This window comes from Bos indicus, chromosome 22 (assembly GCF_029378745.1).
Source record: "Bos indicus isolate NIAB-ARS_2022 breed Sahiwal x Tharparkar chromosome 22, NIAB-ARS_B.indTharparkar_mat_pri_1.0, whole genome shotgun sequence".
Classification (NCBI taxonomy): domain Eukaryota; kingdom Metazoa; phylum Chordata; class Mammalia; order Artiodactyla; family Bovidae; genus Bos; species Bos indicus.
This window is the reverse complement of record NC_091781.1, coordinates 25,979,868-25,997,165: the sequence shown is the minus strand read 5'-3', so window position 1 is coordinate 25,997,165 and position 17,298 is coordinate 25,979,868. Positions and strand designations below refer to the sequence as shown.

At 36.7% G+C, this 17,298-nt stretch overlaps 1 protein-coding gene across 8 annotated transcripts in view; it reads left to right on the top strand.

Moving 5' to 3' along the window:
• Positions 1-17,298, top strand: part of CHL1 (cell adhesion molecule L1 like) — a 357,768-nt gene that overhangs the window by 243,844 nt on the left and 96,626 nt on the right. For all 8 annotated transcript variants that reach the window (XM_070776316.1, XM_070776317.1, XM_019985050.2 and 5 more), the window contains one exon: positions 15,538-15,718. In XM_070776316.1, the coding sequence (XP_070632417.1) occupies positions 15,628-15,718 (91 nt within the window). In that variant the 5' untranslated portion in view covers positions 15,538-15,627. The remainder of the gene's footprint in view (positions 1-15,537; positions 15,719-17,298) is intronic.

Genomic DNA, 17,298 nt, shown 5'->3' with positions numbered 1-17,298 from the left:
AGAGTCAGACATGACTGAGTGAATGAACTGAGATGAACTGAACTGTGAAATAGTATAGAAAGAAAATCAGAAGCAAGATACCCCAAATTGTGGTCTTCATCATCCAGTCTGTCCTCCCTGAATGACTTAGTAATGACTTGTTCATGTGCTTGATAGTCATTATCAATTGTTAACAGCGATGACCCTCACAGTCAGTATAAGAACCTTAAGTGCTTTTTGAATATTAAAGGAAAAATAAGACCATACTCAAGTGCCAGTGGTTGGAATGTATTCTTTATACCTTTGAAAGAAGCCAAGGTTAAGGTTAATGGTATATAACTTCTTCAGATTTATGAGTATCTTTGTTGAAAGTGCCTCCACATAGGAAGTTCATATCATATAATAATTTATTGATGTTTGCATCTTGACCCAATCCATTTTTTCATCAATTTTGTAGATACTGATAGTTTCCAGGACTTAAAAGAAGATGAGGGTTTTCATTCTTCTCTCTCACAACATGGTTATCAGGTGCTTTGGGACATGGACAGTCTTAGGTGGAAGTTTCCCAGGGAAATAAATATTTATTAAGCATCAAATGTACACATGTGCTCATATATATGTGTGCTCACAAGCATGCACACCACATTCAGTTATACCCTCTACTGTGTCAGCTTAGTGGAGTCCTGGGCACTAAGTCTTCAAGGCATTGTGTTAGAATTCTGCAGGAAGGGTCCATAGAGGTGTTGAGTTGCTGTTCTAGTTGCTGTATTCAGCTCTTCTTTAAATTGGAAAGAGGAAAACACTGTCAGTGCAGGAACGAGTAGGATTCTTAGCCAAGAGTACAGTGGAATTGTAGGCTGTAGGGCTTGCTTGATTTTTATATCATATTTATGTAGGGGTGCTTGTTTCTGGACAAATATTTCAAGATAGTCCTTCTATATCTTGAACACTATTTGTTTTACCATGGAACATTCTTGTAACATTTTTCCTGGTGATGAACAAGCCATCTGATACTTAAAAAAATAAAGATAGCTGAAGCACTTGTAATAGCCAATTTTACATTTGATTAGAAATTGAGAAGAGTTTTGATTAAAACCTTTCAAATATTACCTAAACTATGCATGCATGCGTGCTTAGTCGGTAAGTTGTATCCGACTCTTTGCGACCCCTAGCCCGCCAGGCTTCTCGGTCCATGAAATTTGCCAGGCAAGAATATTGGAGTGGGTTGCCATTTCCTTCTCCAAGGGCTCTTCCTGACCCAGGGATTGAAACTGCACCTCCTGCATTATAGGTAGATTCTTTATCACTGAGCCATCTGGGAAGATTATGGGTTAGAGGTGGCACTATGGTAAAGAACCCACCTGCCAGGGCAGGAGTCAGGAGAGACTCCAGTTCAATCCCTGGGTCGGGAAGATCCTTGGAAGGAGGGCATGGCAACCCACTCCAGTCTTCTTGCCTGGAGCATCCCGTGGACAGAGGAACCTGGCAGGCTACAGCTTATGGGACTGCAAAGAGTCAGATACAACTGAAGCAAATTAGCACACACACACACATCATATCTGTGCAACTCTAACATCGTTTATGTTGAAGTATTCTAAAGTAAATTTTAGAAAATGTACTTCACTTCTGTTGGCAATTGTCAGAACCACTAAAAGCTGTATAAATAGTTGGCCTCAAATAAACGCTGATAAAAATTAATCATATTCATTGAAAGTTCTACTTATGTTAGCAGTTGTTATTGAAACAAGCCTAGCAATGTTTACATCAATGTTTTACATATACAATCCTTGCTTAGTTTAATGACTAGGAAAATTTAATTTCTGAGTTGTCTTTGAACGAACAACAAAAAAGATGTATTTAGAGTTTTATCAACATTGTACATTTATGCAGAATATATTCTTTTGTGAATGAGTGTATGAAATTCATTCATTCATTTATTTATAAAGGTTTATTGAGTGTCTCCTATGGTTTTGACATGCAGAATAAGGGTGGATAGGATGTGGCATGTGCCCCGAGCAGTATAAAATCTCTTACAAATATGCTCATGAAGCAAGTGCAAAAAATAACTTGAGAGCCCTTATTTTAGTTTTATAAGTAGAGCATGTACATGAGAAACATTTGACTAATACAGAAAAGTAAAAAAGGCATATTAAAACCATCTAAAACCTATGTACATTTTAAATAAATTTTCTTTTTTAAAAATATGTTATATTTAATATAATATAATAAATATTGTATATAATTTATTCTTTAAAAATTATAAATAAAAATTATAATTATACATGTCCCCCACCCCACATAACCCAGATGCCGCCCTCATTTGGATGCCGTAGGCTAGAGGAGCACAAACTGGTTTGCTCTCCTGTGAACTGGGCATCTGGAGTCCCTCCAGGAAGGAAGCTAATATAATGCTTTGTGTCACTAGAACTCCTTAAACGGTTTGAAAAGTGGTGACACAAATGTATACATATGCAAAAATTCACTGAGCTGTACACCTAAATTTTGTGTACTTTAGAACATCTGTGTTATTCCTCAATTTTTAAAAAGTTCACGAGGTGATTATCACTGTGTAAGAGTTTTGTGAGAAATGACTCAGTACATGACTTACATGTGGGGATGTAAGATAGATCATTTTCTCCATCGCTGTAGTCAAGTGACCTTGAGATCTGGTTCTTTTCTCTTTCTCCATTTTGAAAGGATTTGAATTAGATATTGTCTCAGAATACTGCTTGGTAAGAATTTGGGATCTATAGGTAAATAAAGGGAAAACAGACAGACAAAAAACTGTTAGATTTAGTTCTATTCCTGTCAGTGTTCAAGCACAGTATTTTGCTATTTAATCAAACAAATGATAATATATTAATGATATTAGTTTATCCAACATAATTATTAATTAATGGTGACATTTTCCCAATAAAATCAATTGGCTCATAGTAAAAATCTACATTTATTTCATCTCCTGCAGGGAGGGTGAATTATAACTCCAAACAATTCTTTTGTCTTGTCATTTCAGTGACATGAAACAGTTTGAATGGATTTAGCTGTAATGTACAATATTTCCTTTGTTTTCAGAGCAAAAAGCCCATTAACAGTTATTTCAGGATTACCGTGTTTATGACACTTGTAAATTGATTTATGGTATTAGCCAAGCATGTGAGTGAACAAAAGCCTTTTCATTTTCTTTGTGTTTATCCTTTCCCAGTTTCAAGGTGTTGAGTGATTCAGATCACACTTTAGGCTTATGGAAATATGCTGGACTTCCTCCCTATAAGACCTAATTTTGGAATGAAGGGAATCGTTTAGCTTGATAAGCACATAAAATGGAGTTGTGTAAAGGGGCACGTGAGGTCCCAGGGAAGTGAGGGTGACATCCACCCCATCCTGAAAATGTCAGATGGCTTTGTATAAGACACTTTGTGTTACAAAGTGTCACTAATTCACAAGCCCTTATTTTTGAAAATAAAATGCAATTTACATAATTCTATGATATGACACCAAGCCAGACTATTACACAGATCCATTGAGTTATTTTTAAAGCTGCAATTTGGATACCAATGTCATAATATATCTCTTCCTGCTGATTATAATAAAAGTTGCTGATCTATTTCAAGCTTCTTAGTTGAAAATGTTATTTAATGATTTAGCATGCATGAAGTTAATTCCGACCCCCAGAAATCATGGTGGCAGCAGCAACTTCATGCTGTTTCTCAGTAAAGAGGAATGTCAACACAGCACTTTTGGGGGCTGATTACCTTCTATGCCTTCTTTAGAAATGGCAGATGGACAGCCGCTGACATGGCTGCTTTGTGTAGCTGTTGCAGTAGATATAAGGCTTTTAGAAACAGTGATCATGAGAGGTTTTTTTTTCTTTTGAAGCTGATTTATTATATTTTCTCTTTAGAAATTTGACCTGAGCATGTTTGTGAAAAATTATTATTAACAGAAAATAGCAAGAATGTGGAAAATACCACCAAGATAAATTTTAGTATCTTGAACTAGCTGCCTTCTAAGCTGTTTTTGATCAATTACCTCACTGGTCAGATTCTGGTTCATTTTAAAAGGAAGTAGGAATGTCCATATTTTGAGATTAAATTATATGAATTTGTATTACATTATTTCCTTCAAGGAAGAAAGCATTTATAATTCAGTAGGACCTTTGGAGAACAATAGTGTCAGAGGTTTTTGAGTAAACATGACACCATTACTGTTAAGTGTAAAAAACAAGTGGCTGTTAGGAATGATTATTATGCAGAATATATTAACAAAAGCAACAAGACATTTAATTTTAAAATACTTGTGTTTCTCTTCAATTTAGAAAGGTAGCATATAATAGTTCAGTGTGAAAATGTAATCTTGATTTATTCTATTCCTTTTTGCCTTTTTTATATTTTAGTAATGGAATCTAAAGCAGACTCCAATAGAAACAGTGCAAAATCAGTGAGTTAAGACTCAAAGCATGAAAGAAATACCAGAAGGCATCAAGTATTCTACTAACAGCTACCCAGATTAAAATAATTACTATATTTTGGGTTTATATTTTCTTTAGTTCGACCATGACATTACAAAATCATAAAGCAATAAGAAATAAGCATTGTGTTACATTATATAATTGTTGTTCAGGATGTGTGGAGCAGAGATACACTTACGCTCAAAGGGATTCAGTATGAATCTAGTTCAAACAGAAGAGGTCTGGATAGCATGGTAGCCTTAAAGAAACCTTTCTTCCTATTTTCTTTTGTTCTACAAGTAAGCTAGTGAAAGTTCTCAAGACTTTGTTTTGCCTTAAGGAATCTCCTTACTGCTATTGGAATACTTCAGGATAATCTCTGATTTCCATTGATTGAATAAACATTAAAAATGTCTTTATTATGGAAATATTAAAATATACCTCAAAATAAAGAATTTCCATATATATCTATTGCATAGCTTCAGCATTTATCAACACTGTATCGATTCTTTTATGCTTTCTGCACTCGATCAGTTAGCCCTTCCTGCATTGCAACCATGCTAAAACAGATTGATTTCATAAAAGACACATTTGTTATTGTTGGTTAGTCTACCATTTGTTCCGGTCTATAGAGGATGAAATATATATATTTTCCCTTCTACTCTTCTGCTCCTCTTGAGTGGGTCTCTGAAACAAAAGGCGTATTAAATAAAGTTGCATGTTTCTGTTAATCTAAGTTTTATGTGATATGGGAGCCCTCATAAAGAAATAAGCCACTCCAGTGTTCTTGCCTGGAGAGTCCCAGGGATGGGGGAAGCCTGATGGGCTGCCGTCTGTGGGGTTGCACAGAGTTGGACACAACTGACATGACTCAGCAGCATAAGGAAATAAAGACCTGAACAAATGGTTATTCATGCTGCACTTGAGAAAGAGCAGAAAGATGTAGAAATGTAGTAGGAAAAAAGGCATCTGAGCTGAGTGTAGTGACCTGCAGGAAACTTGGCAAGGTCTGTTTGTTTGGATTCTTGGCAGCATCCCTCCATCTTCAGAGATAAGGATGTTCCTTTTCCTCATGGTAGAGGAGGGCAGCTCTTACATGAAGGTTTTATGAATTTGCTTCAGGAGAAGGTCAAAGAGTCCTTCAGGCCTTCCCATTCCTAAAATTCCTTCAGCTTAAAATACTCAATATGTCAAAGTGCATGTTTGTGGGTAGGGTGTCCTGATCCCCAGGCAGGACACAAGCAGTTCTGCTGATCTTAACCAGTCTTGGGTGGATACTGATCAGGCTGCTCTTAGATGTGTGTCCAACTGGCAGGTTATCTGGGGCTGGCTCATGTAGGGTGGCTGTCCTTCCACATTGGTGGCTGGCTGGCTGTTGGCCAGGATTATAGAGGGTGATGCGAAGATGTCGCTCCTCTTCCGGTAGTAGCTAGTGCAGTCTATACTGAGCAGAGTTCCAAAAGAGAGAATAAAACATGCATGAGTTCTTGAAGCCCCAACTCAGAACTTACACTGTTGGTCAAAGCCGACCAGATTGAAGAAGTGAGGAAATACATGTAATGTCATCTGGCAAAGCATGTGGATGCATGAGAATGGAAGACTTTTTGTTATCAATCTAACATGGTCCACCCACACCTTAAAAAAGAAAAAAAAAACAACTCTATTTAGTAGAGTGTTTAAAATCTATTAATAGCATTTCACCAGTAAATACAGTCAGCAAAAACAAGACTGGGAACTGACTGTGGCTCAGATCATGAACTCCTTATTACAAAATTCAGATTTAAATTGAAGAAAGTAGGGGAAACCACTAGACCATTCAGGAATGACCTAAATTAAACCCCTTACAATTATACAGTAGAAGTGACAAATAGATTCAAGGGATTAGATCTGATAGACAGAGTGCCTGAAGAACTGTGGACAGAGGTTTGTGACATTGTACAGGAGGCAGGGATCAAGACAATCACCAAGAAAAATAAATGCAAAAAAGCAAAATGGTTGTCTGAGGAGGCCTTACAAATAGCTGTGAAAAGAAGAGAAGAGAAAGGCATAGGAGAAAAGGAAAGATACACCCATTTGAATGCAGAGTTCCAAAGAATAGCAAGGAGAGATAGAAAGCCTTTCTCAGTGATCAGTGCAAAGAAATGGAGGAAAACAATAGAATGGGAAAGACTAGAGATCTCTGCAAGAAAATTAGAGATACCAAGGGAACATTTCATGCAAAGATGGGCACAAAAAAGGACAGAAATGGTATGGACCTAACAGAAGCAGAAGATATTAAGAGGAGGTGGCAAAAATACACAGAAGAACTATATAAAAAAGACTTTCATGACCCAGATAATCACGATGGTGTGATCGCTCACCTAGAGTCAGACATCCTGGAATGTGAAGTCAAGTGGGCCTTAGGAAGCATCACTATGAACAAAGCTAGTGGAGGTGATGGAATTCCAGTTGAGCTATTTCAAATCCTAAAAGATGATGCTGTGAAAGTGCTACACTCAATATGCCAGCCAATTTGGAAAACTCAGCAGTGGCCACAGGACTGGAAAAAGTCAGTTTTCATTCCAATGCCAAAGAATGCTCAAACTACCACACGATTGCACTTATCTCACACGTTAGCAAAGTAATGCTCAAAATTCTCCAAGCCAGACTTCAACAGTATGTGAACCTTGAACTTCCAGGTGTTCGAGCTGGTTTTAGAATAGGCAGAGAAAGCAGAGATCAAGTTGCCAACATCTGTTGGATCACTGGAAAAGCAAGAGAGTTCCAGAAAAACATCTGCTTCTGCTTTATTGACTATGCCAAAGCCTTTGACTGTGTGGATCATAGCAAACTGGGAAATTATTAAAGAGGAATACCAGATCACCTGATGTGCCTCCTGAGAAATCTGTATGCAGGTCAAGAAGCAACAGTTAGAACTGGACATGGAACAACAGACTGGTTTCAAAATCAGGAAAGGAGTATGTCAAGGCTGTGTATTGTCACCCTGCTTATTTAACTTCTATGCAGAGTACATCATGTGAAATACCAGGCTGGATGAAGCCCAAGCTGGGATCAAATTGCTGGGAGACGTATCAATAACCTCAGATATGCAGATGGCAGCACTTTTATGGCAGAAAATGAAGAACAACTAAAGAGCCTCTTGATGAAAATGAAAGAGGAAAATGAAAAAGTTGGCTTAAAACTCAACATTCAGAAAACTAAGATCATGGCATCTTGTCCCCTGACTTCACGGCAAATGGATGGGGAAACAATGGAAACAGTGAGAGACTATTTTTTGGGCTCCAAAATCACTGCAGATGGTGACTACAGCCATGAAATTAAAAGACATTTGCTCCTTGGATGGAAAGCCATGATCAGCATACTAAAAAAGCAGAGACATTACTTTGCCTACAAATGTTAGTCTAGCCAAAGCTATGATTTTTCCAGTAGTCATTTATGGATGTGAGAGTTGGACTATAAAGAAAGCTGAGTGCTAAAGAATCGATGCTTTTGATCTGTGGTGTTGGAGAAGACTCTTGAGAGTCCCTTGGACTGCAAGGAGATCCAACCAGTCCATCCTAAAGGAGATCAGTCCTGGGTGTTCATTGGAGGGACTGATGTTGAAGCTGAAACTCCAATACTTCGGCCACCTGATGCGGAGAGCTGACTCATTTGAAAAGACTCTGATGCTGGGAAGGATTGTGGGCAGGAGGAGAAGGGGACGACAGAGGATGAGATGGCTGGATGGCATCACCAACTCAATGGACATGAGTTTGAGTAAGCTCTAGGAGTTGGTGATGGAGAAGGGAAGCCTGGGGTGCTGCAGACCATGGGGTCACTCAGAGTTGGACATTACTGAGCGACTGAACTGAACTAGATAGTTTAGTGAAAAGTGTTTTAAGTCATTATGATTTTATTACTCTAATAGAAGCCCTACAGGTTATCTATACTCTTTGAATCAAAATATTATTACCAGAGGCTATATCCTAGTTACCACTAACAACGAAGTTACCGTCAGTGTCACTAGTAGTAAACTGCATTTATTATCCTGTCATGTATGCTAGGGATTCCCTCATAGCTCATTTGGTAAAGAATCCGCCTGCAATGCAGGTGACCTGGTTCGATTCCTGGATCCGCTGGAGAAGGGATAGGCTGCCTACTCCAGTATTCTTGGGCTTCACTTGTGGCTCAGCTGGTAAAGACTCTGCCTGCAATGCAGGAGACCTGGGTTTGATCCCTGGGTTGGGAAGATCCCCTGGAGAAGGGAAAGGCTACCCACTCCAGTATTCTGGCCTGGAGAATTCCATGGACTGTATAGTCCATTGGGTCACAAAGAGTCGGACACGACTGAGCTACTTTCACTCACTCACTCACTCACTCACTCACTCAATGTATGTTAAACATATATTACCTCACTTAACACTCGCTAAGTATGCTTACAGGGTGGCAACTCTTATATTCGTTTATAGAAGTGAATGGTAAAGGTTAAATGAAGTGCCCATGGCTACATAATTAGTGAGTGATTGCTTTGAAGTCACGATAAACTGACTCCATTCTCCATATTCTTATTTACTACATATTTTTCTCTTTTGTGGCTGGTCAGCAGTCTGCAGTATCTTGACATTTACTTACGGAGGCCAGGTGGAATGGAAAGGCTAAGCCACCTCTCCTCCAGTTCCTAAAGCAGAAAATGAATAAGTTAAGAGGGTAATTTGTTCAGATTTACTGCAGTGAAGCTGTGTTAAGAACATGATACAGATCTATGGGTTCACTTTGTAATGTTGTTGATGCGTGTATGTTAGAGGCTGCTGTTTTGGAGAAACAAAGACCTTCATTTTCTTATTGCTGTATTAGAAGCGTCTTGTGTGGTATGCATGCCTATCCATGTTTCTGTTTCTGTTGAAACCAATGTTTTCCTAGTTTTTGTCACGCTAGTCATTCTGGAAAAGTTAAGTCAGGAAGGGTCAATTTAATAACAGTGAGACATCCATTTCCTTTTGAGTGAGATGTCATGAATATTTTGTTTGTTTCTGAGCAGGATCTAGCATGGCAGGAAGATGTAACCCAGTTGGTCCAGAGTCATAAAAATTCATTGGTTCTTTTTTGGATCTGAGTTAATGTCATTTAATCAGCTTTATGTAACTATGCCTCAAAAATAGTTTAGTATATATTTTTTTTATTGTCTTAGTGTCAGCACCATCCTGAGTTCCAATAATGACTTTTATCTTGAGTTTTGATGTAAAGCGTTAAATTAATATTCTTTCAAAAAAATTTTTTTTTTAAATTTATAGCTGTGCTGGGTTTTTGTTGCTGCGTAGGCATTTCTCTAGATGCAGAGAGGCAGGGCTCCTCTCTGGTTGCAGTGTTCAGGCTTCTCATTGCGGTGGCTTCTCTCAGGCAGGCTTCTGGTTGCGGTGGCGCACAGGCTCTAGGGCACGCAGGCTTCAGTAGCTGCAGCAGGTGGGCTCAGCAGTTGTGGCTCCGGGCTCTTGCATGGGAGAGATCTTCCCGGATCACAAGTGGGATCTTCCCGGATCACAGATCAAACCTGTGTCTTCTTCACTGACAGGCGGATTCTTTACCATTGAGCCACCACGGATTCTCTAAATTTGTATTCTTTGAACAAAGATAAATGAGAATGTGCTTTTATTGTTATTGTACTGTTGTAAAACCTAATTACTAATAGTATGCCCTTTTATGCCTTCTGACGGTGAGATTATGACCGACATTCCCTTTTCAGTATGAAAGCTGTTTGGGGCTGTCATCATCACCACCTAATGGAGTGTTGCTTGCAGGGGGTCATATTTTAACTTCCAGTTACTTTTATGTAACAGCCTCTTAACTATAAGTCTCAGGTAAATTGAAGCTAATCCCTGCAGGTGATAAGGTCAGATATAAAACTAACTGTTACCCCTATTCTGGAAACTAAGGATGTCATCATTGTTTGTTATGGGACTGAATTTATATCCTTATATTAAGCCAGGGCTTCAGTGTGGCATGCTTTTATGGGAGAGAATTTCTTGGATCAAGACCATGTGGTTAAAATCATTAAAATTATAAAAGTCATACTGTCACTGTAGAACAATTCATATCTATGAGATATTTTACTATGGCAATTAGAGACAGTTGAGCTCACTAACCTAAATCAGTAATTAATTGAAATTAAAGCCTGTTCTCACTTATTTGACTGTCTAGTATTTTTATTCTCTATTTCAGGGTAGGATGACAGATTAATCTGGAAATTTGGTCTCTTAATAGCATTTGAAAGCCTTACTCCCTACAGATAGAGGATTGCTCAAATGCATAAAACACCTTTAAATCAGCATTGACTATTAATGGAACAGAATATTAAGTAATAAATTGCAGGTAAATGTTTATATATAACTATAAACAATGAATTTAGATTATTATCATGGTATATTATCACAGTATTTCAAGAGAAGGAAAAGGAAAATTCAAAGGTCAAGGAATTAACATTTTCATCTTACATTTTTACCTTAGAAGTAGCTAAATGATTCATTCTCTCTCTACAAATAATGTAGAACTGAGTTTTTTGTCTTCAGGCAATGTTCTGCTTTTTATAATGAAATCAATTTTTTTCACATTTTATTTTGTTGACTGGGATAATTCATTTCACCAGGAAAATGGTGTCATTTAACATAATAACCTTTTTGAAAATACTTTTAATTACCAGCGTAAGTTATTTTTCATTTTAGGAAATATTCTGAACCACGCAAGGGTAGTTTTTTTTTTTTTTTCCAATTTCCATTTTACAAATGGGTCAAATTAGATCAGACAAAGTAAAATTGACATTACTCTAAGAACAAAGATTCATAACATTTTGTGAATGTCGTCGAGGGAGTTGGGAGTATTTTCCTTCATGATCAATATAACTGTAGTCAAAATATAAATGTGTTGCTGTCTTTTTAGACTTTCTATTTTATAACAGTAACACAGTAGCATTAGTTACTACTTTGGATTTTACCTACTTGCATAACTGTATGAAAAGCTCTACTGCATAATATCTTGAGGTACAACTTGATAGCCGAGACAGCAAAAGAGACACTGATGTATAGAACAGTCTTATGGACTCTGTGGGAGAGGGAGAGGGTGGGAAGATTTGGGAGAATGGCATTGAAACATGTGAAACGTCATGTATGAAACGAGATGCCAGTCCAGGTTCAATGCACGATGCTGGATGCTTGGGGCTGGTGCACTGGGACGACCCAGAGGGATGGTGTGGGGAGGGAGGAGGGTTTTTTTTTTTTTTTAAATAAAAAGAAAGAAAAAAATATTAAAAAAATAAATAAAAATAAAAATCTTCAGCTCAAATGTGATGTTGTAATCTCTTCCCCTTATGTAGTAATTATCCCTTACTTTGTTCACCATATATCTATATCATAATACTTCTACAAAAAAAAAAAGAAATTTTAAAAAGTCAAGATATTTGGAGTTAAATATAAATTAAATTGCTTATCTGACTCTACTTACATTAATTTTTCTACTAGTTATAATGAATGAATAAATTCTTTTTACAGAAAAAAAAGTAAATACCTGGAAAAAATAATTATCACATTTTAAAGCAAATTCATTTTTAGGGTTACATTATATCATTTGCAAGTTTCCTCTCCCATTTAATAGATTGCCTTTTCATTGTGTCAGTGGTTTCCTTTGCTGTGTAAAAGCTTTTAAATTTAATTAGGTCCCATTTGTTTAATTTTGCTTTTGTTTCCTTTCTTTTAAGAGACAGATCCAAAAAATTATTTTAACAATTTATGTCAGATAATATTCTGCTGATGTTTCATTTTAGGAGTTACATAGTATCTGGTCTTACATTTAAGTCTTTAAACCATTTTGAGTTTTTTTTTTTAATATATGAAAAAAATTTAATAAATTCATTGTTTTACACATAGGTGTCCAATTTTCCCAGGACCACTTATTGAGTATTCTTGCCTGCTTATCATATATTTTTGCCTTCTTTGTTGTAGATTAATTGACCTTAAGTGAGTGGGTTTATTCTGGGCTTTCTATTCTGTTTCAGTGATCAATGTGATTGTTTTTGTTCCAGTACCATACTGCTTTGGTTACTGTAGCTTTGTAGTATACTCTAAAGTCAGGGACTGTGATCCCTCCAGCTCTGTTCTTCTTTATCAAGATTGCTTTGGCTATTTGTGGTGTTTGTGTTTCTATACAAATTTTAAAATTATTCATTCTAGTTCTGCAAAAAAGGCACTTGGTATTTTGATAGAGATTGCATTGAATCTGTATATAGCCTTGGGTACTATGGTCATTTTAACAATATTAATTCTCCTAATTCAAGAACACAGTATAGCTTTACATTCGTTTGTTTCATCTTTAATGTCTTTCATCAGTGTCTTAGTTTTCTGAGTAAGGTCTTTCACCTCCTGTTGTTGTTCAGTCTCCCAGTTATGTCCAACTCTTTGCTTCCTCATGGACTATAGCCTGCCAGGATCCTCTGTCCATGGAATTCTCCAAGCAATAATACTGGAGTGGGTAGTCATCCCTTCCCCAGGTGATCTTCCCAACTTAGGGATTGAACAAGGATCTCCTGCATTGCAGACATACTCTTTACCATCTGGGCCACCAGGGAAGACCATGGGATGGTCATATATGGCTTTTATTATGTCAGAATGTCTATCACCAAAAAATAAATAATGTATATTGACAAGGATGTGGAAAAAGGGGAACCCTCATATACTGTTGGTAGGAATATAAATTGGTGCAACCACTGTGGAAAACAGTATGAAGAGTTCTCAAAGAAATAAAAATAGAACTAGCATATGACCCAGCTTTCTGCTCCTGGGTATATATCTTTGAAAACCCCAAAAGACTAATTTGAAAAGACACATGCACTCCCAACTTTCATTGCGGCATTGTTTACAATTGCCAGGGTATGGAAGCAACCTAAGTATCCACCAACAAATGAATGGATAAAGACGTGGTACACTCACATATACATACATACATACATACACACACACACAATGGACTACTACTCAGTCATAAAAAGAATGACATTATGCCTTTTGCAGTAACATTGATGGAGGGCATTAAAATGACAAATACTGTATGATATCACTGATACGTGGAATCTAAAAAACCCACAACTTGTGAATAAAGCAAAAGAAGCAAGAAGCAAACACAGATATAGAGAACAAACTTACCGTATCAGTGGATAGAGGAAAGTGGGGGAAATGGCAATCTAGGGGTAGGAGGATAAAAGGGTTATTAAGGGATTATATGAAATCATGTGTGTAAAACTTTTAAAATTTTGGAATCACTGTTGAAGTTAAAGAATCATTCATTCCATAAAGCAGTTCAGGTCAGTTCAGTTGCTCAGTCACATCCAACTATTTGCGACCCCATGGACTACAGCACTTCAGGCCTCCCTGTCCATCACCAACTCCTGGAGCATATTCAAACTCATGTTCATTGAGTCAGTGATGCCATCCAGCCATCTCATCCTCTGTCATCCCCTTCTCCTCCTGCCCTCAATCCCTCCCAGCATCAGAGTCTTTTCCAATGAGTCAACTCTTCGCATGAGGTGGCCAAAGTACTGGAGTTTCAGCTTTAGCATCATTCCTTCCAAAGAACACCCAGGACTGATCTCCTTTAGAATGGACTGGTTGGATCTCCTTGCAGTCCAAGGGACTCTCAAGAGTCTTCTCCAACACACAGTTCAAAAGCATCAATTCTTCGGCACTTAGCTTTCTTTATAGTCCAACTCTCACATCCATACATGACTACTCGTAAAACCATAGCCTTGACTAGATGGACCTTTGTTGGCAAAGTAATGTCTCTGCTTTTTAATATGCTGTCCAAGTTGGTCATAACTTTTCTTTCAAGGAGCAAGAGTCTTTTAAATTCATGGCTGCAGTCACCATCTGCAGTGATTTTGGAGCCCCCCCAAAATAAAGTCTGTCACTGTTTCCACTGTTTTCCCATCTATTTGCCATGAAGTGATCATAAGGGACATAAGGGATTTGATTTAGGTCATCCCTGAATGGTCTAGTGGTATCATAAAATAGTACATTATTATAAACTATTAAATAATAATATATAATATATTATAAATATTATATAATAAAATAATATAGAACAGTAAAATACAATAAAACAGTACATGATAATTAATGTTTGAATATCTATTATCATGTCAGAATAAAACAAAATCACAAGAGAAAGTAAGGAGAAATTTATATTTTAACCCTTAATATATTTCTGTCAACAATGGAATGAATAAACTTTCTGCCAAAGTGGAAATTAACTGATGCTCTTATGTTTTTATTGAGGCAAGTCTAGATTCATGAATTTTAGTTGTAGTGGCTGGTCTTAACCATTCATTCTTCCTATTCCCTTCCCTGTATCCTGCTATTTACTTTCTGTTAGTGTGATAATTTTGAATATGAACAGTTCTTTCGCCAGGGAAATAAAATATTAAATTTCTGACAGTGAACAACTCAAATGAGGTTAAATGCTTAAAATAAAGATTGAAAACGAGTCACCTTTTGAATGAAATTACCTAACTGAAGTTACTCTCAAAGCCACTGACATTTATTAGAATGTACTAGAGTACATTCCCGGAGAAGGCAATGGCAACCCACTCCAGTACTCTTGCCTGGAAAATCCCATGGACAGAGGAGCCTGGTGGGCTGCAGTCCATGGGGTCGCTAAGAGTCGGACACGACTGGGTGACTTCACTTTCACTGTTCACTTTCATGCATTGGAGGAGGAAATGGCAACCCACTCCAGTGTTCTGGCCTGGAGAATCCCAGGGACGGTGGGGCCTGGTGGGCTGCTGTCTATGGGGTCGCATAGAGTCGGACACGACTGAAGCGACTTAGCGGCAGCAGCAGCAGAGTACATTCCAAGTAAAAATTCCTCTGATCAAAAAAAAAAAAATTATGGGAGTAGTTTATGGTTTACCATATCAACTGTCCTTTATTTTAAATACAAAGAGGAAAAACTTAATTTGTATGAATTTATTTGAGAACAGTTTGATAAAGAGGAAATTATTGCCAACAGAAAAATATATTCAACTTCTGTTATGTTGACCATTTACAGTACATGAACTTAAAGTATGTGTTACTCTTTTGTTTGTTTGTTTCCAGGTGTGTTTGTTTGTAACCAGCTTCTGATCAAAAGTAAGAAAAGACATTACGATTTTCATTCTTTCTGGGCTGCCTCCTTCCTGAAGAGCAATGGAGGTGTTGTTAAGTGGAAGAGGATTAATCACATCTCTAATTTTCTTCCTGTTAAAATTCTCAACAGCTATTGATATACCACTTTCAGGTAAAGTGACAATATTCAATACCTACTTTGGAAGTCCATATGTACATTTTGATTTTCAAGTTGAATAATTATATATTGAACATGTGATTTTTCTGCCATATTTCTACCAGTCTTACAGCAATCTACATGGAATTCATGTTCTCCTTTTAAATTTTTCAGAAGGCTTATACTTGGCTGCTTGCGATAATTAATTATTTTGCAGCTCAGGCTTTTATACTTTTAGGCAAACGGCACATAACAAGAAATACAACCTATAGATCGGGTGGTATTTTACCATGTAAGGTAATCTGCAATATTAGCAACAGTTATTTCTTTAATGTATTTGATTAGTTTATTTTAGAGAGAGTTGTGACTCAGAAGTTAATGGCATTCAACCAATCAGGACAAAAGAGGAGATGAATGAACTTTGTTTTTCACAATAATTATCTATTCAAGAATGAAAATAATTAGAAAAATATTGAAAATGCATTTTCATAGTACACAACTAAAAGTATAATATAACATCTCTGCAAATTTAAAGCATTCTATGGGGTGAAGTCATATCAAAATGTTAGTCATTTTGGGGGTATATGTATCTTAGCATATGTTGGTATCAGTAAAAATGGATGTAAATCTTTAACCATTATAAATCAACTTGAACAAGTTATAGTAACTAGAAGTTGAAAAATAGTATACCTGGAAACACAATTTATGTAATAATATGTGAAGTATTTAAAGTACAGTTTAGGAGAATTTCCTGTTTATAAGCACTTGGGATTATTTACATATTTTTATCCATACAGTTCAAGTATGGATCCCTACTATCTCTTTTATACCTAATTTGGAGAGTCATAATATAAGATACATTGATCATTATAATCTTAGCATTGAAAATATTCTTTGCAGATCATCTAAACTTCAAAGGATTAGTACTGACCTCAGACCTATTGTACAGATGTACAAATTTAAAGTTCTGTTTTATTCAAAGTGAAAATCTGTTCGCCTACACATCTTATATATTGGCCTATATGTACAAACACTGGTTGAAAACCTGAAATGATACATCTTTAGTTGATTCTTTGGGTTTGAATATGCAGTGCAAAAATTAAGAGCAAGGTTCTTAGCAATCCTTATGGAAAAGAGGTTAATAATTACATTTTCTTCCCAGTAGTGCCAAAGATGTACTGGGATTCCTGATTCAGATTTCTGAGCAGAGACTATACATTTTCTTTCCATCTTTTCTCATTTAGTTCATCAGTGATGGTAGGAAGTTTTGTATTAGTACATAAGACACGTTTTTTTTGTTTTTTTTTTTTTTAATTTCTGGTTGTCTCAGTTACTTAATGCATTTTCATGCTGTAATGTCCTTAGACAACAATTGTTATAAAATATTAATGACATGTTTTCAGAACATCTGAAAATTACCCATTTATTTCAGTACTCCAGAGCTCTAACTGGCAAATGAAGTAAGGCAGGTATTCACTTTGAATGTCAACGAGTCTGGTGTCTCTGTAATTGGCCTAATTATGGAGGAAAAGATTTATAATGTAGAATATATATTCTTATAAACACCCAAAGGTTATTAGCTTCATTCCCTGAAT